General features: G+C 36.4%; 2 protein-coding genes across 2 annotated transcripts in view; one reads left to right on the top strand and one right to left on the bottom strand.

The window, feature by feature from the left end:
* The window catches only part of LOC306960920 (equilibrative nucleoside transporter 2-like), a 40,688-nt gene extending 29,886 nt beyond the window's left edge, over positions 1-10,802 (bottom strand). The window contains exons 1-2 of the mRNA XM_079553527.1: positions 10,723-10,802; positions 4,648-4,702 (exon numbers count right to left, since the gene is read on the bottom strand). Coding sequence (XP_079409653.1) covers positions 4,648-4,685 — 38 coding nt within the window. The 5' untranslated portion in view covers positions 4,686-4,702; positions 10,723-10,802. The remainder of the gene's footprint in view (positions 1-4,647; positions 4,703-10,722) is intronic.
* Positions 10,803-13,524: 2,722 nt separating this feature from the next.
* vps54 (VPS54 subunit of GARP complex) overlaps positions 13,525-26,479 on the top strand; it is a 39,815-nt gene continuing 26,860 nt past the window's right edge. The window contains exons 1-7 of the mRNA XM_079553523.1: positions 13,525-13,659; positions 16,001-16,154; positions 18,074-18,315; positions 22,193-22,274; positions 23,578-23,612; positions 24,140-24,271; positions 25,279-25,664. Of these exons, the coding sequence (XP_079409649.1) occupies positions 16,031-16,154; positions 18,074-18,315; positions 22,193-22,274; positions 23,578-23,612; positions 24,140-24,271; positions 25,279-25,664 (1,001 nt within the window). The 5' untranslated portion in view covers positions 13,525-13,659; positions 16,001-16,030. The remainder of the gene's footprint in view (positions 13,660-16,000; positions 16,155-18,073; positions 18,316-22,192; positions 22,275-23,577; positions 23,613-24,139; positions 24,272-25,278; positions 25,665-26,479) is intronic.

Here is a 26,479-nt window from a genome sequence, read left to right as displayed (position 1 = left end):
CAGTAACTACACGATCCAAATACAGTCAGTAACTACACGATCAAATACAGTCAGTAACTACACGATCAAATACAGTCAGTAACTACACGATCAAATACAGTCAGTAACTACACGATCAAATACAGTCAGTAACTACACGATCCAAATACAGTCAGTAACTACACGATCAAATACAGTCAGTAACTACACGATCCAAATACTGTCAGTAACTACACGATCCAAATACAGTCAGTAACTACACGATCCAAATACAGTCAGTAACTACACGATCAAATACAGTCAGTAACTACACGATCCAAATACAGTCAGTAACTACACGATCAAATACAGTCAGTAACTACACGATCAAATACAGTCAGTAACTACACGATCCAAATACAGTCAGTAACTACACGATCAAATACAGTCAGTAACTATACGATCAAATACAGTCAGTAACTACACGATCCAAATACAGTCAGTAACTACACGATCAAATACAGTCCGTAACTACACGATCAAATACAGTCAGTAACTATACGATCAAATACAGTCAGTAACTACACGATCAAATACAGTCAGTAACTACACGATCAAATACAGTCAGTAACTACACGATCAAATACAGTCAGTAACTACACGATCAAATACAGTCAGTAACTACACGATCAAATACAGTCAGTAACTACACGATCAAATACAGTCAGTAACTACACGATCAAATACAGTCAGTAACTACACGATCCAAATACAGTCAGTAACTACACGATCAAATACAGTCAGTAACTACACGATCAAATACAGTCAGTAACTGCACGATCAAATACAGTCAGTAACTACACGATCCAAATACAGTCAGTAACTACACGATCAAATACAGTCAGTAACTACACGATCAAACACAGTCAGTAACTACACGATCAAATACAGTCAGTAACTACACGATCAAACACAGTCAGTAACTACACGATCAAATACAGTCAGTAACTACACGATCCAAATACAGTCAGTAACTACACGATCAAATACAGTCAGTAACTACACGATCAAATACAGTCAGTAACTACACGATCAAATACAGTCAGTAACTACACGATCAAATACAGTCAGTAACTACACGATCCAAATACAGTCAGTAACTACACGATCAAATACAGTCAGTAACTACACGATCAAACACAGTCAGTAACTACACGATCAAATACAGTCAGTAACTACACGATCAAACACAGTCAGTAACTACACGATCAAACACTGTCAGTAACTACACGATCAAACACTGTCAGTAACTACACGATCAAATACAGTCAGTAACTACACGATCAAATACAGTCAGTAACTACACGATCAAATACAGTCAGTAACTACACGATCAAATACAGTCAGTAACTACACGATCCAAATACAGTCAGTAACTACACGATCAAATACAGTCAGTAACTACACGATCAAATACAGTCAGTAACTACACGATCAAATACAGTCAGTAACTACACGATCAAACACAGTCAGTAACTACACGATCAAATACAGTCAGTAACTACACGATCAAATACAGTCAGTAACTACACGATCAAACACAGTCAGTAACTACACGATCCAAATACAGTCAGTAACTACACGATCAAACACAGTCAGTAACTACACGATCAAACACTGTCAGTAACTACACGATCAAACACTGTCAGTAACTACACGATCCAAATACAGTCAGTAACTACACGATCCAAATACAGTCAGTAACTACACGATCAAATACAGTCAGTAACTACACGATCAAATACAGTCAGTAACTACACGATCCAAATACAGTCAGTAACTACACGATCAAATACAGTCAGTAACTACACGATCAAATACAGTCAGTAACTACACGATCAAATACAGTCAGTAACTACACGATCAAATACAGTCAGTAACTACACGATCAAACACAGTCAGTAACTACACGATCAAATACAGTCAGTAACTACACGATCCAAACACAGTCAGTAACTACACGATCAAATACAGTCAGTAACTACACGATCAAATACAGTCAGTAACTACACGATCAAATACAGTCAGTAACTACACGATCAAATACAGTCAGTAACTACACGATCAAATACAGTCAGTAACTACACGATCAAATACAGTCAGTAACTACACGATCAAATACAGTCAGTAACTACACGATCAAACACAGTCAGTAACTACACGATCAAATACAGTCAGTAACTACACGATCCAAATACAGTCAGTAACTACACGATCAAACACAGTCAGTAACTACACGATCAAATACAGTCAGTAACTACACGATCAAATACAGTCAGTAACTACACGATCAAATACAGTCAGTAACTACACGATCAAACACAGTCAGTAACTACACGATCAAATACAGTCAGTAACTACACGATCCAAATACAGTCAGTAACTACACGATCAAACACAGTCAGTAACTACACGATCAAATACAGTCAGTAACTACACGATCAAATACAGTCAGTAACTACACGATCAAATACAGTCAGTAACTACACGATCAAACACAGTCAGTAACTACACGATCAAATACAGTCAGTAACTACACGATCAAACACAGTCAGTAACTACACGATCAAACACTGTCAGTAACTACACGATCAAACACTGTCAGTAACTACACGATCAAATACAGTCAGTAACTACACGATCAAATACAGTCAGTAACTACACGATCAAATACAGTCAGTAACTACACGATCAAATACAGTCAGTAACTACACGATCCAAATACAGTCAGTAACTACACGATCAAATACAGTCAGTAACTACACGATCAAATACAGTCAGTAACTACACGATCAAATACAGTCAGTAACTACACGATCAAACACAGTCAGTAACTACACGATCAAATACAGTCAGTAACTACACGATCAAATACAGTCAGTAACTACACGATCAAACACAGTCAGTAACTACACGATCCAAATACAGTCAGTAACTACACGATCAAACACAGTCAGTAACTACACGATCAAACACTGTCAGTAACTACACGATCAAACACTGTCAGTAACTACACGATCCAAATACAGTCAGTAACTACACGATCCAAATACAGTCAGTAACTACACGATCAAATACAGTCAGTAACTACACGATCAAATACAGTCAGTAACTACACGATCCAAATACAGTCAGTAACTACACGATCAAATACAGTCAGTAACTACACGATCAAATACAGTCAGTAACTACACGATCCAAATACAGTCAGTAACTACACGATCAAATACAGTCAGTAACTACACGATCAAACACAGTCAGTAACTACACGATCCAAATACTGTCAGTAACTACACGATCCAAACACAGTCAGTAACTACACGATCCAAATACAGTCAGTAACTACACGATCAAATACAGTCAGTAACTACACGATCAAATACAGTCAGTAACTACACGATCAAATACAGTCAGTAACTACACGATCCAAATACAGTCAGTAACTACACGATCAAATACAGTCAGTAACTACACGATCAAATACAGTCAGTAACTACACGATCAAACACAGTCAGTAACTACACGATCAAATACAGTCAGTAACTACACGATCCAAATACAGTCAGTAACTACACGATCAAACACAGTCAGTAACTACACGATCAAATACAGTCAGTAACTACACGATCAAATACAGTCAGTAACTACACGATCAAATACAGTCAGTAACTACACGATCAAATACAGTCAGTAACTACACGATCCAAATACAGTCAGTAACTACACGATCAAATACAGTCAGTAACTACACGATCAAACACAGTCAGTAACTACACGATCAAATACAGTCAGTAACTACACGATCAAATACAGTCAGTAACTACACGATCAAATACAGTCAGTAACTACACGATCCAAATACAGTCAGTAACTACACGATCAAACACAGTCAGTAACTACACGATCAAATACAGTCAGTAACTACACGATCCAAATACAGTCAGTAACTACACGATCAAACACAGTCAGTAACTACACGATCAAATACAGTCAGTAACTACACGATCAAATACAGTCAGTAACTACACGATCAAATACAGTCAGTAACTACACGATCAAACACAGTCAGTAACTACACGATCAAATACAGTCAGTAACTACACGATCCAAATACAGTCAGTAACTACACGATCTAATACAGTCAGTAACTACACGATCCAAATACAGTCAGTAACTACACGATCTAATACAGTCAGTAACTACACGATCCAAATACAGTCAGTAACTACACGATCAAATACAGTCAGTAACTACACGATCAAATACAGTCAGTAACTACACGATCCAAATACAGTCAGTAACTACACGATCAAATACAGTCCGTAACTACACGATCAAATACAGTCAGTAACTACACGATCAAATACAGTCAGTAACTACACGATCAAATACAGTCCGTAACTACACGATCAAATACAGTCAGTAACTACACGATCAAATACAGTCAGTAACTACACGATCAAATACAGTCAGTAACTACACGATCAAATACAGTCAGTAACGACACGATCAAATACAGTCAGTAACTACACGATCCAAATACAGTCAGTAACTACACGATCAAATACAGTCAGTAACTACACGATCCAATACTGCACAAACTGTTTTTACAGCTTTACAACGACTCACCGATCGACTGGAGGAGACGGCCTCTTCTCATTCCACATGTTTCCTGTTGGTTTTCCTAAAAATAGACAACGCAGCATTTGATTTTTACTTAGAAGAAGAAGAAGAAGAAGTGATGCAAATGTTTTATCAAAGCAAACTTTTTACTCGTCGTTCGTCTCCCTTTAATTCGATATAAATTGGAAATATTGCACAGTTTGTCTATGACGACGACTAAACAGGCAGCAACCTCCCTCTCTCCTGGTACAGCTGCATGTTTTGCCGTTTCGTGTGAGCATTTGTGGTTTCTGTGTTTCACATTGCTTCACCGGATACTTTTGTACGTCTTTGTCTTGTATTTGTGGAGGTTCAGTTAGGGCTGCTCGATTATTGAAAAAATAATAATCACGATTATTTTTGTCATAATTGAAATCACGATTATTCAAACGATTATTTGTTGCCTTTAAAAAAATCCATCAAAAAAGTGACAAAAATCCAGCAAAAAAGTGACAAAAATCCAGCAAAAAAGTGACAAAAATCCATAAAAAAAGTGACAAAAATCCATAAAAAAGCGACAAAAATCCAGCAAAAAAAAGACAAAAATCCATCCAAAAAAAAGACAAAAATCCATCAAAAAAATTACAAAAATCCAGCAAAAAAAGTGACAAAAATCCATCAAAAAAATGACAAAAATCCATCAAAAAAGTGACAAAAATCCATCAAAAAAAAGACAAAAATCCAGCAGAAAAAATGACAAAAATCCATCAAAAAAGTGACAAAAATCCAGCAAAAAAAATGACAAAAATCCATCAAAAAAAAGACAAAAATCCAGCAAAAAAATGACAAAAATCCATCAAAAAAGTGACAAAAATCCAGCAAAAAAAATGACAAAAATCCATCAAAAAAAAGACAAAAATCCAGCAAAAAAATGACAAAAATCCATCAAAAAAAAGACAAAAATCCAGCAAAAAATGACAAAAATCCATCAAGAAAGTGACAAAAATCCAGCAAAAAAGTGACAAAAATCCATAATAAAAGACAAAAATCCAGCAAAAAAGTGACAAAAATCCATAATAAAAGACAAAAATCCAGCAAAAACAATGACAAAAATCCATCAAAAAAGTGACAAAAATCCATCAAAAAATGACAAAAATCCAGCAAAAAAGTGACAAAAATCCAGCAAAAAAAGACAAAAATCCAGCAAAAAAGTGACAAAAATCCAGCAAAAAATTACAAAAATCCATCAAAAAAAGTGACAAAAATCCAAAAATTCAAAATAAGAAAAAAAAATTGAAAAAAAAAATTGAAAAAAAAAAATATATATATATATATAATCGATTTTTTGCGATTATGCTAATTTTGTAATCGTTTACTGTTGTAATCGAAATCGTAATCGAATTTCGATTAATTGCACAGCCCTAGGTTCAGTGGATTTTTTTTTACTGCAAAGAGTTCCTGATGGTCCTGAAGAAGAAGCTTTTAAAAATGTCTGCTCCTGAAACACTGAGAGGAGGCGTCACAAGAGGAGCTACAGGAAAGGGACAAACGAGGAGGTACCCAGGCAAGACTCACAGCTAAGCCACACATGCCTTCTATCGTTCTGGCTAATGGACGTTCACTGGAGAATAAAACATCTGCTGGGCTCTTCCCAGAAGCTAGTGAAAAACTACTGTGGAGCGGAGGGAGCTGCGCAGGAGGAAGAGGAAGGAGGAGGAGCTGACCAGTGCAGGACACCACGCTCTGAGACTGTTTCAGAGGAGACTGAAGGCAGCCAGGTTTCCTCTGGACACTATCCAGACCTCCTCAGGACTAACACCTGAACGCTATGTCGTTGTACGATGACAAATAAGGCACTTACTTATGATTGGGGGGAAAATAAATATCTGATAGAACCAGAATTCTACCCTTTTTTTTTTTGACTGAGCCGAAGCCAAATACCTTAGATTTACATTCGTCATTTTCTTTTAAATTAACGATACTTATACTTCCATACTACCATCTGCATTTAAAGACAGTTATAAATGACGCACTGGGTAAAATAGTAGTATTAGTAGTTAGCCCTGTCATCACAAAATTTGATATGTTGAGGCCACAAAAACAAACACTAAAGCATAAAAATTAGAGGTCGACCGATATATCGGCCCGATATTTGAGTATTTTACAATATCGGCCGATATAGGCAGAAAAAAGGCTAATATCTCTGGAACCGAACGTGACAGAGACTTCCCGTTTTTGCATTGGAAAGAGCACAGTCAGACCTTTAAAGGGGGGGGGGGGGGACTTTTTCAAGCTTTCCATCATGTTATTCTGTCACTCCCTCATTAAAAACATGGCTGAAGTGTTGCCTTGGCACATTCACGTATTTCTGAGTAATCTGTAAAAGCTCTGATGGCGGCCATTTTAGGGATAGGTTTGCCTGAGTCCTCCTAGGAACGCCCCCACCTCCTGGAGACGCCTCCGAGCTTTGGTCACCAGCCGAGTAACCAACCACTGCTCCTCAGCAGAACCCCCTCCCCACTGATGCCACAGACAGCGTGTGGAGGGGGCGTGTCTAAAGGCTCAGAGGTTCTTAAAGAGACAGAGGCCTATTTCAACACATTCACTACAGCCATTTTGAGAGAGACATTTTATACAAGGCAGTTATTCTAATTTACTGCATTTACAGACCAACAGAAGGTTTGTCATCATTGTAGTGAGATATAGACTGGTGCTGTGTGACTGACAAAAGCAGAAAACCCCCTCTTTAAACCACTTTGGCCATAGTGGAGAAACACCACGGTGCAAATCGCTCACAGGTCGTAATTACACAGTTTTCGGTTGCAGACTTTTACTTGTAATTTCGGAATCAAAAGAGATAGAGATAGGTCTGTTACGACAACAAATTTGAATATCGATATATTGGTGCAGGAAAATATTGTGATAAATGATATTATTGACTCTAATGATACTATAAATTACAGTAAACCTTTGCTTTAAAAGTGCTTAATCAGATCTTTACTTATCTAGTCTAATTTAGGGTAAACCCAATTTGCTTCAGTCAAAAAATAAAGTTTTACAAAGAAAAAAACAGGTACAAATTATAATAAATGTACAGATGATAAATATTAAGCCCAGAAAACCGAAACATGGTTATCTGTTGTTTATTCATCGATAAGTTGATATAGAAATTATCGTGATAGACAGACAGACGGATATGTTTTTTTTTTTCTTTTTTGGAATCTGCTGATTTTTGTCTTTCAAACAAGCTCCCTCTAAAGCACCTATGAAATATATGAGCCCTCTACCCCAATACAGCGCCCCCTGCTGACACAGGACACACACAGGATTATAGACATTTGGAAAATATCAACCAAAAATATCGACATCGGCCAATAAAAAATCCCCCAAAATCGGCATCAGCCTTAGAAAAACCCATGACGGTCGACCTCGAATAAGAAATGACACTGGACCTTTTCGAAAAGATTATTATATATGAAAATGTTACACAATTATCAATAAACATGAAATACAAGGACACACAGTTCCGTTGATAAATATTGGGCCCAAAAATGTACTGTGTATCTGTCGTTTACAGTCACAGCCCGAGTAATAGACATGGTAATTAGAGTACAAGTACATGCTTTGGTCGGTGAGTAATAAAACTGGCTCTTCCGGAAACATGTGACGCAACAAATACTGACGAGCCGACGCGACCAGGAAGTAACCGGTGCGAGTTCTTAAGCACGTGGACGGACAATGAGGAGAGAAACAGGACTGAGCATGGGATATAGCAGGCTATTGTGTACTGTGCGTAAAACAGGGCTAAACTAGGACTAAACCAGGATTTTATCAGGTCTAAAGACTCTAAGCCAGACTTAGATCAGGTCTAAAGACTCTAAACCAGACTTATATCAGGTCTAAAGACTCTAAACCAGGCTTATATCAGGTCTAAAGACTCTAAACCAGACTTATATCAGGTCTAAAGACTCTAAACCAGACTTAGATCAGGTCTAAAGACTCTAAATCAGGCTTAGATCAGGTCTAAAGACTCTAAACCAGACTTAGATCAGGTCTAAAGACTCTAAACCAGACTTATATCAGGTTTAAAGACTCTAAACCAGACTTAGATCAGGTCTAAAGACTCTAAACCAGACTTAGATCAGGTCTAAAGACTCTAAACCAGACTTAGATCAGGTCTAAAGACTCTAAACCAGACTTAGATCAGGTCTAAAGACTCTAAACCAGACTCAGATCAGGTCTAAAGACTCTAAACCAGACTCAGATCAGGTCTAAAGACTCTAAACCAGACTTAGATCAGGTCTAAAGACTCTAAACCAGACTTAGATCAGGTCTAAAGACTCTAAACCAGACTTAGATCAGGTCTGAAGACTCTAAACCAGACTTAGATCAGGTCTAAAGACTCTAAACCAGGCTTAGATCAGGTCTAAAGACTCTAAACCAGACTTAGATCAGGTCTAAAGACTCTAAACCAGGCTTAGATCAGGTCTAAAGACTCTAAGCCAGGCTTAGATCAGGTCTAAAGACTGTAAACCAGACTTAGATCAGGTCTAAAGACTCTAAACCAGACTTAGATCAGGTCTAAAGACTCTAAACCAGGCTTAGATCAGGTCTAAAGACTCTAAACCAGACTTATATCAGGTCGAAAGACTCTAAACCAGACTTAGATCAGGTCTAAAGACTCTAAACCAGGCTTAGATCAGGTCTAAAGACTCTAAACCAGACTTAGATCAGGTCTAAAGACTCTAAACCAGACTTAGATCAGGTCTAAAGACTCTAAACCAGGCTTAGATCAGGTCTAAAGACTCTAAATCAGACTTAGATCAGGTCTAAAGACTCTAAACCAAACTCAGATCAGGTCTAAAGACTCTAAACCAGGCTTAGATCAGGTCTAAAGACTCTAAACCAGACTTAGATCAGGTCTAAAGACTCTAAACCAGGCTTAGATCAGGTCTAAAGACTCTAAATCAGACTTAGATCAGGTCTAAAGACTCTAAACCAAACTCAGATCAGGTCTAAAGACTCTAAACCAGGCTTAGATCAGGTCTAAAGACTCTAAACCAGACTTAGATCAGGTCTAAAGACTCTAAACCAGACTTAGATCAGGTCTAAAGACTCTAAACCAGGCTTAGATCAGGTCTAAAGACTCTAAACCAGGTTTAGATCAGGTCTAAAGACTCTAAACCAGACTTATGTCAGGTCTAAAGACTCTAAACCAGGCTTAGATCAGGTCTAAAGACTCTAAATCAGACTTAGATCAGGTCTAAAGACTCTAAACCAAACTCAGATCAGGTCTAAAGACTCTAAACCAGGTTTAGATCAGGTCTAAAGACTCTAAACCAGACTTAGATCAGGTCTAAAGACTCTAAACCAGACTTAGATCAGGTCTAAAGACTCTAAACCAGACTCAGATCAGGTCTAAAGACTCTAAACCAGGCTTAGATCAGGTCTAAAGACTCTAAACCAGACTTATATCAGGTCTAAAGACTCTAAACCAGACTTAGATCAGGTCTAAAGACTCTAAACCAGACTTAGATCAGGTTTAAAGACTCTAAACCAGACTTATATCAGGTTTAAAGACTCTAAACCAGACTTAGATCAGGTCTAAAGACTCTAAACCAGACTTAGATCAGGTCTAAAGACTCTAAACCAGGATAAGATCAGGTCTAAAGACTCTAAACCAAACTCAGATCAGGTCTAAACCAGGATAAGATCAGGTCTAAACCAGACTTATATCAGTATTTCTCCACTGTGATCAATAAAGTCCTGTCTCACTTTACCTTAACCAAGTCTAAAATATAAATAATATAACTTTTGGTAGTTTTCAGGCATTAACACCGGCTTTTCTGCCCACTGGCCATTGTACATTAAGAATAGGTGAATCATGTTTACTTTTTACTGTATGTAAAAAAGTGTCTAGTGAGAGTAAAAATGTGAAAATAAGGACAAAGGACTGGAACAAACGCGACAAACGAGTTCTAAAGTAAAAAGTAGAACAATGTTTACACAGGAGTTGGCGCCTTGTATAAGTTACGTGACACAGAAATAATAATAACACGCTGCTCTGTCAGAAAGTTATGGGACTTTTACTGATGAAAGAACACTTACCTGTCTTGCAAAGGTTGGATCCTCTGGTTACTTGGGATTTTCCTTCAGAGCAGAGATCCAGGTGTTTGTTGCTCTGAATGAAGTCGGGAAATGACCGCGCGCGCGTGGACGGAGCAGTGAGCGGTAGTTTTGAGCGTTTGCGGCAGTGGCGTCAGTGGCGTCAGTGCGCACGTGCCTACAAAATAAAGTGTTATGTTTTGCGTGATGATCAAATTAATAATGAGTGATTAGGTAAAGAAATCAACCTCTTAACCTCCACCTGAACCGAGCACTTTGTCTCCAGTTTGGCTTTACCCAAATCTAAAAGAGTCTTGGGGGAAAAAAAAAAAAAAGTGTCAAAATGGCAACACAAACGAGAGGTAAGAAAGAAGGCGTCAAAAGGTGACCCAAAAAAGCCATAATAATAGTAATAATTGTTTTAAAAATGTCAAGAAAGCGATGTAAGTGGAACAAAAAGTGACAAAAATTAGATTGCGTTACTCTGGCCTATGGCGGTCAGCTCCAGTCAAGAAGCTTTAAGATTTGGGTAAAGCAGAAGTGGAGAAATGTGCTGCACGTTTTCTCCAGTTTGGCTTTACCCCAATCCAAAAGCTTCTGGAAAAAAAACTGTGGAAATAGCGACAAAACTGAGACGAAAACAATGATGGAAATGTGACGAAAAAGTGATGAAAAATTGATGAAAATGTGGCAAAAATGTCACAAGAAATAGACAAAAAATTGACGAAAAAATGACAAAAAATGGACAAAAAAATGACAAAAAATGGACCGAAATGTGATAAAAATGTGACAAAAATTTGATACAAAATTGACGAAAAATTACAAAAAAAATGGTCAAAAACTTGAAAAAAAATGACAAAAATGTGACAAAAAATGACAAAAAAAAATGACAAAAAAGTAACAAAAATGAGTTGAAAACAATGATGAAAACGTGGCAGAAATGTCACAAAAATGTCACAAGAAATTGACAAAAAATTGACGAAAAAATGACAAAAAATTGACAAAAAATGACAAGAAATTGACAGAAATGTGATAAAAATGTGACAAAAAGGACACAAATTTGACACAAAATTGACCAAAAAATGACCAAAAAAATGACCAAAAAAATGACTAAATGTGACAAAAAATGACAAAAAATTTATAAAAAAAAATTGACTAAAAAAACGACAAAAATGTGGAAAAAAATAACAAAAAATGACAAAAATGTGACAAAATGTGACAAAAAATGACAAAAAAATGACCAAAAAATGACAAAAATGAGTGAATGAAAAACACCCAACAAAAAAATGATGGAAAAAAAATCTGATGACGTGAGGAAAAAGATCCTCTCGGTTCAGGCGGGAGTTAAGAGGTTAAGGCGGAGGATATAAGTTAATATTTTTATTTTTTTGTGATGAGTCAACAGTGTATTTGATAAGTGTTATGTCAGATGCCCCTCCATATGATACACATCAACCATCAGTCTACCTGAGGCCAGGCATCACGGACCTGCCCGGGTGATGTGGCTGTCGTTCTGCGCTATCAGCCTCTGTACGAGCACTTGTTTTAAGATGACGCAAAACCTTTCTCATATTTATTCTGTTTTCGAGAATATAATTTCCGCGCCCCTTAAACAAGTGCATTTTCTCCAGTTCGGCTTTACCCAAATCTTTAAAAGCTTCTCGACTGGAGAGCAACAGTGTAATGACTCATTTGAAAGCTAAGACCTACAAAAGTGATCGTAACCTTTTTGTCTCGTTGTCGCCGTGTTTTTGGTCACATTTTTGCTATGTTGTTTCGTCTCTGTTTTTGCCATGTTTTTGTCGGGTTTTGTGGCTTTTTCCATCGCTTTTTTTCATTGCTGTTCTTTGCGCTTTTGTGGCTTATTTTGTTCTTTGTCGTCCTTCGTCACGTTGTTTATTTATTTATATGTTTATTTGATAGGGACAGAACAAGAAGCATTGTTACAATAACCGATGCCATGCTCATAGGCCGGATATATTAGGCCGTATTGTCACGTTGTTGTCACGTTTTTGTCACATTTTTATTGTTTTTCCGGCCAGTTTTGTGTCACTTTTTTGTCATGTTTTTATTTATTTATTTTATTTTTATTTTTATTTTTATTTTTATTTTTATTTTTATTTTTATTTTTATTTTTATTTTTATTTTTATTTTTATTTTTATTTTTATTTTTATTTTTATTTTATTTAGGAGTTTATTTTTCCAGCCCGTTTTGTGTCACTTTTTTGTCATGTTTTTATTAATTATTATTGTTATTATTCTTATTGTTATTATTATTATTATAATTATTATCATTATTATTATTATTATTATTATTAATATTGTTATTGTTATTGTTGTTATTATTATTATTATTATTATTATTATTATTATTATTATTATTATTATTATTATTATTATTATCATTATTATTTATTTTATTTTATTTAGGAGTTTATTTTTCCAGCCCGTTTTGTGTCACTTTTTTGTCATGTTTTTATTATTGATTTATTTTTATTTTTATTTTTATTTTTATTTTTATTTTTATTTTTATTTTTATTTTTATTTTTATTTTTATTTTTATTTTTATTTTTATTTTTATTTTTATTTTTATTTTTATTTTATTTAGGAGTTTATTTTTCCGGCCCGTTTTGTGTCACTTTTTTGTCATGTTTTTATTAATTATTATTCTTATTATTCTTATTATTCTTATTGTTATTATTATTGTTATTATTATTATAATTATTATAATTATTATTTATTTTATTTTATTTAGGAGTTTATTTTTCCGGCCGCTCTGTCTCGCGCGGTGCATGATGGTCCGTGTGTACCGGTGGAGCTAACTGTTGCCGACAGTCGAGTGATTTTACAGTCTCTGGATTGTACCCCGGGTTTTCTCCACACTCCTGGGATGTTGAGGACGGGACAGGACGGGTGCGGTGCTCCAGTAAACAGGTACCACCGCCAGCATCACGACACTGATTTTATTTCACATTTATTCAGCCCGAAGCGTAAAAAAATGTAGCAGTTAGCATTTAGCTTTAGCCGTTCTACGTGTAACCGCTGAGGACTTTAGCTTAGCATTAGCCACCGACTGTCATGAATAAACATTGCATTTTTAAGGCTGACACAAAGAAATAAACACCTACGTTTATAAGTGAGGCACTCAAATATTTGCCCCACGTATCGGTTTTAATTATTACAACAAAAAATTGCGCAGAAATGGCATAATAAATTGTGTTCTGGACAGGTTGTTTACTAGCACCTGTCAAACTGCTGTCTTTCTGAATGACAGAAACTTCCACACTTTGTAAATCTAAAGAATATTAAATGTAGAATACACCCTGAACCGTCTGTGTTTTCTTGGTCTGTATTTGAATAGCAAATTCGGCTTTACCTCTCGAGTCCCGAACTCATGAGAGAATCAAATTTGAAAGAATTAACTTCCCCCACTGGAACAATCGCCATGAACAAATGCCAAAGGAATGCAGCTTGACAACCACTGCTTTGTAAGGAGTTGATTGATTTCAGAAGATGCGATTTGTCTTTAAACACTGAGCCCATTTATTCATTTGTCAGACCAAACGTTTAATGTAATTGTCTCGACGCTGAGCTGAGTGATCAATCCTTTTATTGCTTGGCTTTCTAACTTATGTCTTATGTGCGTTTCCTGTTGCACGATTGAACCGAGAAAAGTTGCCAGTTTGTGAACCTGTTCTCAAACAATGGCGATTCTGATTAAAAGTAGAATAACAGCTCACGGCTCCTCCATGTCGCCCCCAATGCGACACTGAGGATGGGGTAAATGCAGAGAACATGTGTCTCTACTGAGATTAACCTCTTAGCTCCCACCTGAACGGACCCCATTTTCTCCAGTTTGGCTTTACCCAAATCAAAAAGCTTCTTGGGGAAGAAAGCACCAAAACAGCCACAAAAAATGAGAAGAAAACAAGGATGTAAACGCAACAAAAGTGTGACAAAAAATCAACAAAAATGTGGAAAAAAATCAACAAAAACTCCGCAAAAAAATGACAAAAATTCAACAAAATGTGACAAAAAATCAACAAAAACTCCACAAAAAATGACAAAAAATCAACAAAAACTCAACAAAAACTCAACAAAAAAATGACAAAAAATCAACATAATGTGACAAAAAATCAACAAAAACTCCCAAAAAAATGACAAAAATTCAACAAAAACTCAACAAAAAAATGACAAAAAATCAACAAAAAAATGACAAAAAAATCAACAAAAAAATGACAAAAAATCAACAAAAACTCAACAAAAAAAATGACAAAAAAATGACAAAAAATCAACAAAAACTCAACAAAAAAATGACAAAAAAATCAACAAAAAAATGACAAAAAAATCAACAAAAAATCAACAAAAAAATGACAAAAAAATCAACAAAAAAATGACAAAAAATCAACAAAAACTCAACAAAAAAATGACAAAAATTCAACAAAAATTCAACAAAAACTCAACAAAAAAATGACAAAAATTCAACAAAAATGTGACAAAAATGAAAAAAGAAAGAAAGAAAAAAAAAAACATAAAAAAGGTGACACAACACCGCAACAACGCAAGGAAAAAGGTCAGTTTTGTGGGCCTTAGCTTTCAAATGAGGTGTTACACAGGCCTATATAATAGCCAAAGAGGACAGAATGCATTTGGTTTAGGCGGGTGGTAACAGGTTAATACCGTGTAACTTAACTTAACTTAACTTAGTCAGCTTTCCATCGTAATTGAGGTTTTCAGGGATGTCAGCTGGACCGGGTCGTTTGAATCTCGTCCAAGAAGTTTTTTTCAAGCTCATCTGATCAAACTTGGTAATCGAGCAAGAGAGACTAAGTTCAGTCTAAGGGTCAGTCCAGACATGAGGCAACGTGTCCCAAACTCAGATAACTTGGTTCCGTTGACGTCTTGCTTTGACCTTGTGTGACTCACAGAAATATTACAGTATATTTTGTATTGTCCTGTAAATCAGAATCAGAATAGTTTTTATTGCCATGGTTTGAGAACAGGTTCACAAACCATGGCAATAAAAACAACATAAAACCTATAACACAGAATCTAGATAAAAATAAGCTGTAGAACTTTAATCTATAAGCCTATGGGGGGCATGCGTAAGAATATTACATAAATAAGATAAATAATAAAAGGTAAGATATGGTAAGACGACAGCAATTGCCATAGAACAACAGCGGGATTGTATTTACAGATGAGTAGGTCCTATCTTTGTTGTTTCTCACATCTTTGTTCAGGCCTAACCCCTGTATTTCCCACATTTCCACAGCTGAGAGTCTGAGGGCCGAGCGCCCATGCCATGGCCTCCAGCCGCAGCTCTCCCGCGGCGCCGCGGCGCGCTGTCGGGATCTACCACAAAGAACGAGACGATCCTCGGTTCAGGGTCCGCTCTCTGCCGGACGTCTGCCCCAAGGAGCCCACAGGTACGACCCACAGGAGACGCCCCGGTTCACAGACCGCTCTTTCTCTGGTAGAACAATGACTGGCAATGTTAGTAATGCAGATTATTACTTCTTTGCACCTTTTAGTGGGTGGGATATACTGCATTTGACAGCAAGTGAACCTTTTCTCCTCAAAGCTACTGTAGCCCATGTTACTGAAGAAGTCGTAGCGAAATCAGTGGGGACTTTTCCAGAATCCCGTGAGCCGCTGTGTGATGAAATGGATCTCCTACAGCTCTGTCCGCGTCGCTTTTCTCTGTGACTGGATCTTTATTTGGTGATATGGGCTTTTATCTGACAGATAAACGCTGCGTGTGCGTGATGTGGTGGCGTGTGTGAGGGGCTGGTGCTTTTACTCTGTGTGTGAAATAAACAGACATTCGTCCTTTGGTCCGTTCTCCTCGGATTCTCATTCATGGCTCTATTTGATCAGATTTGTGCGGAGTCAGACGCTCACAGAAACAGGCAGGTGCTTGTTTGCCCCGCCTACTTTCTGCAGCTGAGCGGAGGAGACGAGAGGGGGGGGGGGCGCACATGGTTCTGTTTTTATCTATACAATTATCTAAAATAATTGATATTGTAAGTCTTTTATTATTCCCCAGATTCTCTTTGGTAAAAACAGATGTAAATAACAAGGAAAAATGACATTTTTGTTTAGAAATATATTGTTTTAAGCAGAAATGAGGCATTTTACCGCAACAAGCACAAAAAATGCTGCGAAACCCTGGAAGGACTGGGAGCTGATGCTTTTAAGTAGGGCTTAGAATTCATCATAGTTTTCTGTGTGTGTGTTTGACATTCATTCTAATTGGAAATGTTTTTTTCAGATCCTTTTATAGAGGCCAGTGTAACCAGGGTTAAAATCCCTAGTTTCTCAGTTGATGATATAGTACAATCGTAGTACAAAAAGATGTTATTCAGTCATCTTTGTATGTGATGATTGACGACCTGTTGTAGGGCTGCTCGATTATTGAAAAAATAATAATCACGATTATTTTTGTCATAATTGAAATCACGATTATTCAAACGATTATTTGTTGCCTTTAAAAAAATCCATCAAAAAGTGACAAAAATCCATCAAAAAAGTGACAAAAATCCAGCAAAAAAAGACAAAAATCCAGCAAAAAAGTGACAAAAAATCCAGCAAAAAAAAAGTGACAAAAATCCATCAAAAAAGTGACAAAAATCCAGCAAAAAAAGACAAAAAATAATCAAAAAAGACAAAAATTCAGCAAAAAAGTGACAAAAATCCAGCAAAAAAGTGACAAAAATCCATAAAATAGTGACAAAAATCCATTAAAAAAAAGACAAAAATCCAGCAAAAAAAGACAAAAATCCAGCAAAAAATGACAAAAATCCAGCAAAAAAAGACAAAAATCCATCAAAAAAAGACAAAAATCCACCAAAAAAAGTGACAAAAATCCATCAAAAAAAGACAAAAATCCAGCAAAAAAGTGACAAAAATCCAGCAAAAAAGTGACAAAAATCCAGCAAAAATAGTGACAAAAATCTAGCAAAAAATGACAAAAATCCAGCAAAAAAGTGACAAAAATCCAAAAATTAAAAATTAGAAAAAAAAAATTAAAAATTGAAGAAAAAAAAAATTGAAAAAGAAAAAAAAAAAAATTGAAAAAAAAAAATTCAATCGTTTTTTGGCGATTATGCTAATTTTTGAATCGTTTACTGTTGTAATCGAAATCGTAATCGAATTTCGATTAATTGCACAGCCCTAACCTGTTGTATTCAGAGCTGGATGCAGGAGCAGCACTGCAGTCTAGACATTGTACTAGAAAAGTAGCAAAGAAAGTAGTAACAGTTGTAAATGATGCGTTGGGAAATATTAAAGAAGTTGTGCTAATAGCTCTAGTGATAATAATGACATGTCTGTTCCTGTTTCTCAGGTGAGGGGCGCGGTCTGTGCGGCGGCCCGTCGGTCGTGGCGGAGCATGAGCCTTGGACAGTTTACAGTTCGAAGGTGAATCTTCCCGCGGCTCTAAACGACCCACGACTCGCCAAACGAGAGTCCGACTTCTTCACCAAAACATGGGGCCTGGACTTCACCGAGACAGAGGTGGCGCCTTGCTCCCACCTGCCTTCCATCACCCGAGACGACTTCCGGCCGTACCTGCTGGAAACGGCTCAGGTAAAGCTCAGCCATGGGGAGATCGAAGAGTCTCTGTGCTTTCGGAGGCTGAGGGCGTGAGGCAAGTTTATCTGTAGAGCACAGTTTGTACATGAGGTCATTCAAAATGCCTCACGGTTACATAAAAAACATCTCGGAGTGGTTCGTAATAAAGTTTGCCTGTTTGTTTAAGCCCTTAACTCCCGCCTGAACCGAGAGGATCTTTTTCCTCAGGTCATCAGATTTTTTTGTTGGGTATTCAACTCATTTTTGTAACTTTTTTGTCATTTTTTTGGTCATTTTTTCTCACATTCTTGTCCTTTTTTTTTAAATTTTTTTTGTAATATTTCTGTCAAATTTTAATCACATTTTTGTCATTTTTTTTTAGGTCATTTTTTTAGGTCATTTTTTTAGGTCATTTTTTTTAGGTCATTTTTTTAGGTCATTTTTTTAGGTCATTTTTTGTCACATTTTTGTCATTTTTTCATCAATTTTTTATTAAATGTTTGTCATTTTTTGTCACATTTAGTCACATTTGTGTCATTTTTTTGTCATGTTTTTGTCATTTTTTCTGACATTCTTGTCCTTTTTATTTTTTTTTGTAAATTTTTTGTAAATTTTTTGTAATATTTCTGTCAAATTTTAATCACATTTTTGTCTTTTTTTTTTTTGGTCATTTTTTGTCACATTTTTGTCATTTTTTCATCAATTTTTTATCAAATGTTTGTCATTTTTTGTCACATTTTTGTCACATTTTTTTGTCATTTTTTGTCACATTTTTTTCCATTTTTTATTTTTTTCATTTTTTTTCTTTCATTTTTTTGGTCAAATTTTTGTCATTTTTTGTCAAATTTTAATCACATTTTTGGAATGTCACATTTTGTCATTTTTTTCATTTTTTTGTCACATTTTTGTCACATTTTTGTATTTTTTTGTCCATTTTTTGTCAATTTCTTGTGACATTTTTGCCACTTTTTCATCCATTTTTCGTCACTTTTTTGTCACATTTCCATCATTGTTTTCGTCTCAGTTTTGTTGCTTTTTCACAGCTTTTCCCCAGAAGCTTTTGGACTGGGGTAAAGCCAAACTGGAGAAAATGTGCTCAGTTCAGGTGGGAGTTAAGGGGTTAATTCCTCTCAAAAGCAGAAGGCTGAATTATCCCGCCACTCCTCTGTGAATGCGCCTCTCGGGTCTTAAAAGATTTTGGCGGAGGCGGGCGTTTCCTCTCCGTCGTCTTGCATTGACCCTCAATAATATCTTGAATGAACCAGGAGTAAACCATGGCCGGTCTACATGACAGGAAACACGAGTCTAAACATGTATATCCTCTTCCCCTCTAGGGCCGTATCAGTTCTGCCCATAAATAGACTTGTACAAAACCCTATGGTTTAAGAGTATTTTTTTGAATCATGAACTTTTACGATTTTTGCCGCAGTTGCCCTCATGTAGAGTGACGGAAATAAATGACTCACACACACCACATTCACACTGAGGCACCGTGGCTTAAGTGTCTTGCCAAACGGCGACTCTGCACCAGTGGGAGTCGACATTTGAATCTCAAACATTTAAATTTTATTCATGTGATAAGGATACAAAAACATAGACATACGTTAGAATAAGCCGGATGTGTGAATCATAGTGCTTATTGTAGAAGCTAATTTGCAACCCCTGTCACTAGATTTAAAGAGGGGGTATTATGCACAATTGACTTTTTCAAGCTTTCCATCATGTTATTCTGTCACTCCCTCATTAAAAACATGGCTGAAGTGTTGTCTTGGCACATTCACGTATTTCTGAGTAATCTGTAAAAACTCTGATGGCCATTTTAGGGATAGGTTTGCCTGAGTCCTCCTAGGAACGCCCCCACCTCCTGGAGACGCCTCCGAGCTTTCGTCACCAGCCGAGTAACCGACCACTGCTCCTCAGCAGAACCCCCTCCCCACTGATGCCACAGACAGCGTGTGGAGGGGGCGTGTCTAAAGGCTCAGAGGTTCTTAAAGAGACAGAGGCCTATTTCAAGACATTCACTACAGCCATTTTGAGAGAGACATTTTATACAAGGCAGTTATTCTAATTTACTGCATTTACAGACCAACAGAAGGTTTGTCATCATTGTAGTGTGATATAGACTGGTGCTATGGGACTGGAAAAAGCATAATACCCCTCTTTTAAAACAATGAAAAGTACAAAACATGTTAAAAGTGGATGAGAGGACGACGACCTTTACAGACACTGAACTGCACATAGTACAAAAGACGACAGAAACACACATGAGCAATTCTGCTGCACGTCCATGATTTCACACTTTTTTTGAAGATGCCAAATCCCGTCAAAGATTTAAATTCCACAGATTAGCGCCTCTCACTGAAAATGCAGTTTGGGCAAAGGCTGTTTTTCTAAAAGGCACCTCACATTTGAGGCTCGGCTCGAACCTCCCACGGCTCTGCAGCTTCTCACACATCAAAGGCTCCGGAGCCTTCAGGTCCGGCTTTACAAAAGCAGCACGGCAAGTTAGGGCTGTGCAATTAATCGAAAATCGATTACGATTTCGATTACAACAATAAGCGATTACAAAATTAGCATAATCGCAATTATTAAATTATATTTAATTTTATTTTATTTTTTTTATTTTTTTTAAATTTCACTTTTTTTTTCAATTTTTTTTCTTCAATTTTTTAATTTTTGTCACTTTTTTGCTGGATTTTTGTCACTTTTTTGCTGAATTTTTGCCTTTTTTTGCTGGATTTTTGTCATTTTTTTGCTGGATTTTTGTCATTTTTTTGATGGATTTTTGTCATTTTTTTGCTGGATTTTTGTCATTTTTTTAATGGATTTTTGTCTTTTTTTGATGGATTTTTGTCATTTTTTTTGATGGATTTTTGTCATTTTTTAATGGATTTTTGTCTTTTTTTTGATGGATTTTTGTCATTTTTTTTGTTGGATTTTTGTCATTTTTTTAATGGATTTTTGTCATTTTTTTGATGGATTTTTGTCATTTTTTTGATGGATTTTTGTCACTTTTTTGATGGATTTTTGTCATTTTTTGATGTTTTTTTGTCTTTTTTTTGGATGAATTTTTGTCATTTTTCTGTTGTTTTTTTGTCATTTTTTTGATGAATTTTTGTCATTTTTTTGATGGATTTTTGTCACTTTTTTGATGGATTTTTTTAAAGGCAACAAATAATCGTTTGAATAATCGTGATTTCAATTATGACAAAAATAATCGTGATTATTATTTTTTCAATAATCGAGCAGCCCTACGGCAAGTTTATTTGTAGAGCACGATTCATACACAAGGCAATTCAAAGTGCTTCACAGTTGCATAAAATTACAAGAAAACAGATTAAATCGATAAAAGAAAAGGAGTAAACAAACAGCTAGCTGAGGCGGCATTTGAGACGTACAAATTCACAGATTTCTTCTTCTGAAACACTGCGCTACATGAAGCAAAACAGGGAAAGAACAAGGAGGTATCCGGGTGAGACTCGCAGCTAAGCCACACAAGTATGATAGCGGGAAGGACCCAAGTCTCATAAGCTGGTAACTTCATCAGGAGTCCATTTCTTTGTACCATCATCGATCTGTGAGGCCTGATTGTTTGGAACCTGGAGTTTGCATGTTCTCCTCGTGTCTGAGTAGGTTTCCTCCGGGTGCTCCGGTTTCCCCGACCTCCAAAAACCTGCGGCTCAGGACTAACCCACCATCTGTACAATGACTATAAAGTTTTTCATTCATTTTACCACTGATTCACTGACGCCTTCAGACAGACGTGTGTCAAACGTACAAACACCAGGCATATGAAGTCACTAAAAACCACTGCGGGACAGGAACCTTGCCTTTGCGGAGGTCTGCACCCAGTCTTTGTGTTTCTAATGCGCCGTCTTTGTGTTATTTTTAGAGGGAGCGCATTCACGAACGCTGCAAAGCGATCTGCCCCAACAAAGACCTGGACTCGGTCTCCAGTATCAACATCAACCACGGTAACATTAAATATTAAAGCTCTGTCTCTGTCTTTCTTCTTGAAAATAAGCGCCAAAATAGAAATGAGAAACGAGATGTAAACAAACAAAAAAGTTACAAAAACGCCATAGAACACTTACAAGAAAGTGGCAGAAACTGGTAAAAAAAAAAAAAAAGCAGAAGAAAATTGTCAATAAAGCAGAAAAAAATTGTTAAAGAGCTGAAAATGTTTTTAAAAAAGCAGAAAAAATGTTTAAAAAATATGGAAAAAATTGTCAAAAAAGCTGAAAAAACTGGTTAAAAAAAAGCTGAAAAAAAATGTTCAAAAGCTGAAAAAAATGGTTAAAAAAGCAGAAAAAATGTTTAAAAAATACGGAAAAATTTGTCAAAAAAGCAGAAAAAAATGGTTAAAAAAAAGCAGAAGAAAATTGTCGATAAAGCAGAAAAAAATGGTTCAAAAAGCTGAAAAAATGGTTCAAAAATATGAAAAAATTGTCAATAAAGCTGAAAAAACTGGTTAAAAAAAAGCTGAAAAAAAATGTTCAAAAGCTGAAAAAAATGGTTAAAAAAGCAGAAAAAATGTTTAAAAAATACGGAAAAATTTGTCAAAAAAGCAGAAAAAAATGGTTAAAAAAAAGCAGAAGAAAATTGTCGATAAAGCAGAAAAAAATGGTTCAAAAAGCTGAAAAAATGGTTCAAAAATATGAAAAAATTGTCAATAAAGCAGAAAAAACTGGTAAAAAAAAGCAGAAAAAAAAGTTAAAAAGCTGAAAAAAAAAGGTTAAAGCAGAAAAAATGTTTAAAAAATATGAAAAAAATGTCAAAAAAGCAGAAAAAAATGACCAAAAGCTGAAAAAAATGGTTAAAAAAGCAGAAAAAATGGTTCAAAAATATGAAAAAAATTGTCAGAAAAGCAGAAAAAAATGATCACAAAAGCAACTAAAACCCAACAAAAAGCTGGAAAAATGAAACAAAAGTGTGACATAATTAGAGCAAAGAAAGTGTCACCGTGATAACGACGCCGTCTCGCTTACAGATGAGGCGTTAAGGCCTATAGACTGAACTCTCTAGTCAAGAAGCTTTCAGATTTGGGGAAAGCTGAACATTATAGCGAGTAGGTTTGCACTAAAACAACTGTTAAATAAAGGTAAATGTTTCTTTTTTGGGAATATTTAGATGTACTGTAAAGGTTTGGAGAAATGCTCTTTAATTTCTGTGAATAAACGGAGAATTGTAATATTTTTTGTATAATAATGTAATAATGAAAATCGTTGTCGTCTCATTCTTATCTAATAACAAAAAACATCTTGCTTTTGCTTTCAGATAAAACCATCTCAGAGCTTGAGCAAGTCCCAAAGGTAATGCCCTTTTAAAGCAGCACTACCTTAGCACTTTACCTTAATAAATCCTTCCCGTAGTCCCTGTGGGGGTAATACAAGTGTTTATGGGATGATTGGAGGGTCTTTCATCGCCCCCTGGTGTCTCTGGACATAAAACCATGTTTGCAACTTGACTGCCACCGGACCGGAGCCACCAATACACACTAATGGAATCACGAAGAAGAAGCTAACATGCTAACGGGCAAAGCTAACTGCGGGCTAACGTCACTTTAAACAGTTTTTACAGCCAAGTTTGAGGGGGAAAAAAAATCTGTTTGTTTTTCTATTGTATAATTGTCTTTTCTTGCATTTGTCTTTTCTGTCAGCGTAGTATTTACTCTCACAGACAATAAGTTAAAAAAAATCGCAACATGCTACGACACCTGCAGTTGCGCTTATGGCCTCTAGGGGCAAGAGTTACTTAGTTCTGCTTTAAATCCTCCCAAAATGAAATGTTTAAGTCTGAACCTGTTTATGGATCTAACTGTTTCAAAACGCCGTTATAGATCTTCATGAAGCCCGACTTCGCCCTGGACGACCCCGCGACCTTTAACGCCGTTCTGCCCTGGTCCCATTTCAACAGCGCCGGAGGAAAGAGCAGCCGAGACGTGGCCTCTTCAAAACTACTGCAGGAAAAAGTCAGTCACAAACAGTGTTAATTTCGTCGACTAAAATATTTAGTCTTAATTTTAGTCAAAGTGATATTTTTGACGACTAAAATTGGACTAAAACTAAATTAAAAGTTTCTCATGAGACTAAAACTGTGACTAAAATGTCCAGATATTTGAGTCGACTAAAATAAGACTAAATAAAAATGAAAAGGAGAGACTAAAATCATCCAAACTTCTATTGACCGTCTGAAAGAGCCTCATATCATTTAAATTCACTGTAGGGCTGAAACAACTAATCGATTAATCGACAACTAATCGATTACTAAAATAGTTGTCAACTATTCCATTAATCGATTAATCGCTTTCTAGTAAACACAGACTAAAATTGAGCAAAAAAGACATAATTATGTATTTTGGATGAAAACCTACTTTGTTTTTTAAAGTTAGGGTCTGCAGTGTTTTGTACATTGTAAATTTCATAAATATCTGTCTTTGTCTCGTCCAATCAGAAAGCAGAATTAGCACAAAGAGCCTCCTGCAAAGGTTTACTTTAAGTTTACTCCATCCACGTGTCCTCAAGCGGCGCCACTTTAGCTCTATGTGATAAAAAAATTGAAAAAAAATACAATTTCCATGCACCTTTCACAGCCAAGCGATTAATCGATTAATCGTAAAAATAATCGGTCGATTAATCGATTACCAAAATAATCGTTAGTTGCGGCCCTAATTCACTGCCAAATGAACAGGTCTGAGCTTTGTTCATGTGGAGCAGCTAATATGATTATAATGAATATTATCAATGCAAGTCGACTAAATTAGTCTTAATTTTAGTCGACTAAAACTAGACTAAAATTGAAAAGTTTTTTTTGGACTAAATCTTGACTAAAATTAAATTACATTTTAGTCAAAAGACTGAGACTAAAACTAAAATAAAATATGTTGTCAAAATTAACACTGGTCACAAAGAGAAGTAAAGTATAGAGTCCATATAACCTTCCACAGTGTCTTCACTTGTTCTGCCCGTGTGTCTTCAGCTGAGCCACTACCTGGACGTGGTGGAGGTGAGCATCGCGCGGCAGATCTCGCTCCGCTCCGACGCCTTCTTCCACGCCATGTCGTCCCAGCACGAGCTGCAGGACCGGCTGCAGGAGACGCAGCGCGCCGTGTCCTTCCTGAGGCAGCGCATGGCGGGCATCGACCGGGTCATGTGCCAGGGGCCCCTCCGCGCGCTGCGATCCGCCATCACGCGCAACAACTGCGTCAAACTGCACAACAAGATGAAGCTCATGGCGGCGGTGCACCAGACGCAGCCCACCGTGCAGCTGCTCCTCTCCACCTCCGAGTTCGTGGGGGCGCTAGAGCTCATCGCCACCACCAAGGAGGTGCTGCAACAGGAGCTGCAGGGGATTCACAGCTTCAGGTGAGAGGGAGAGTCTCACCGGCCCGGAGACTAGTTGGAGACTCAAGTTTCTGCTGGTCATGGAAATAAAATAAAGTAAATCTAATCTAATCTAATCTAATCTAATCTAATGTCTCTGAGACGTCCCCCTGGTGGTTACATGTTAGATTTCAGTGGAGTCTCCGGCTGCGTCCGAAACGAGCAGATTGGTAATGACAAGATGCTTCTGAATTGGTCTGTCAATTAGGAAGTAGTTAGGAAAAGGAGCCTCGATGCTAACTAGCATAGCCACTTTAGCATAGGGACCTCTGATGCTAACTAACCGGTGATTAGGAAATTCAACAAAAATGTGACAAAAATTCAACAAAAAAAATGACAAAAATCTGACAAAAAGTGACAAAAAACTAAACCAAAAAGTTACAAAAAATTAACAAAAATTCAACAAAAATGTGACAAAAATTCAACAAAAAATGACAAAAATTCAACAAAAAGTGACAAAAATTCAACAAAAAGTGACGAAAATTCAACAAAAATGTGACAAAAATTCAACAAAATGTGACAAAAACTCAACAAAAATGAAAAAAAAATGAAAATAAAAAATCATATAAAAGGTGACTCAACAACACAGCAACAATGCGAAGTAAAAGATCAGTTTTGTGGGTCTTAGCTTTCAAATGAGGCGTTACACAGGCCTATATAATAGCCAAAGAGGACAGAACGGGTGGTAAGAGGTTAATATATGGCTCATTCCATTATTAACAGTTTGTCACTAAAATATCGCTGATTTTGGCCATTTTTATGCATAAAGTACCTTATTTTCCCCTCATATTTTTATG

This window comes from Gobius niger (assembly GCF_951799975.1).
Source record: "Gobius niger genome assembly, chromosome: 3".
NCBI classification, from domain to species: Eukaryota; Metazoa; Chordata; class Actinopteri; order Gobiiformes; family Gobiidae; genus Gobius; species Gobius niger.
The sequence above is the reverse complement of the archived record's forward strand: the minus strand, read 5'-3'. Positions and strand labels throughout refer to the sequence as shown.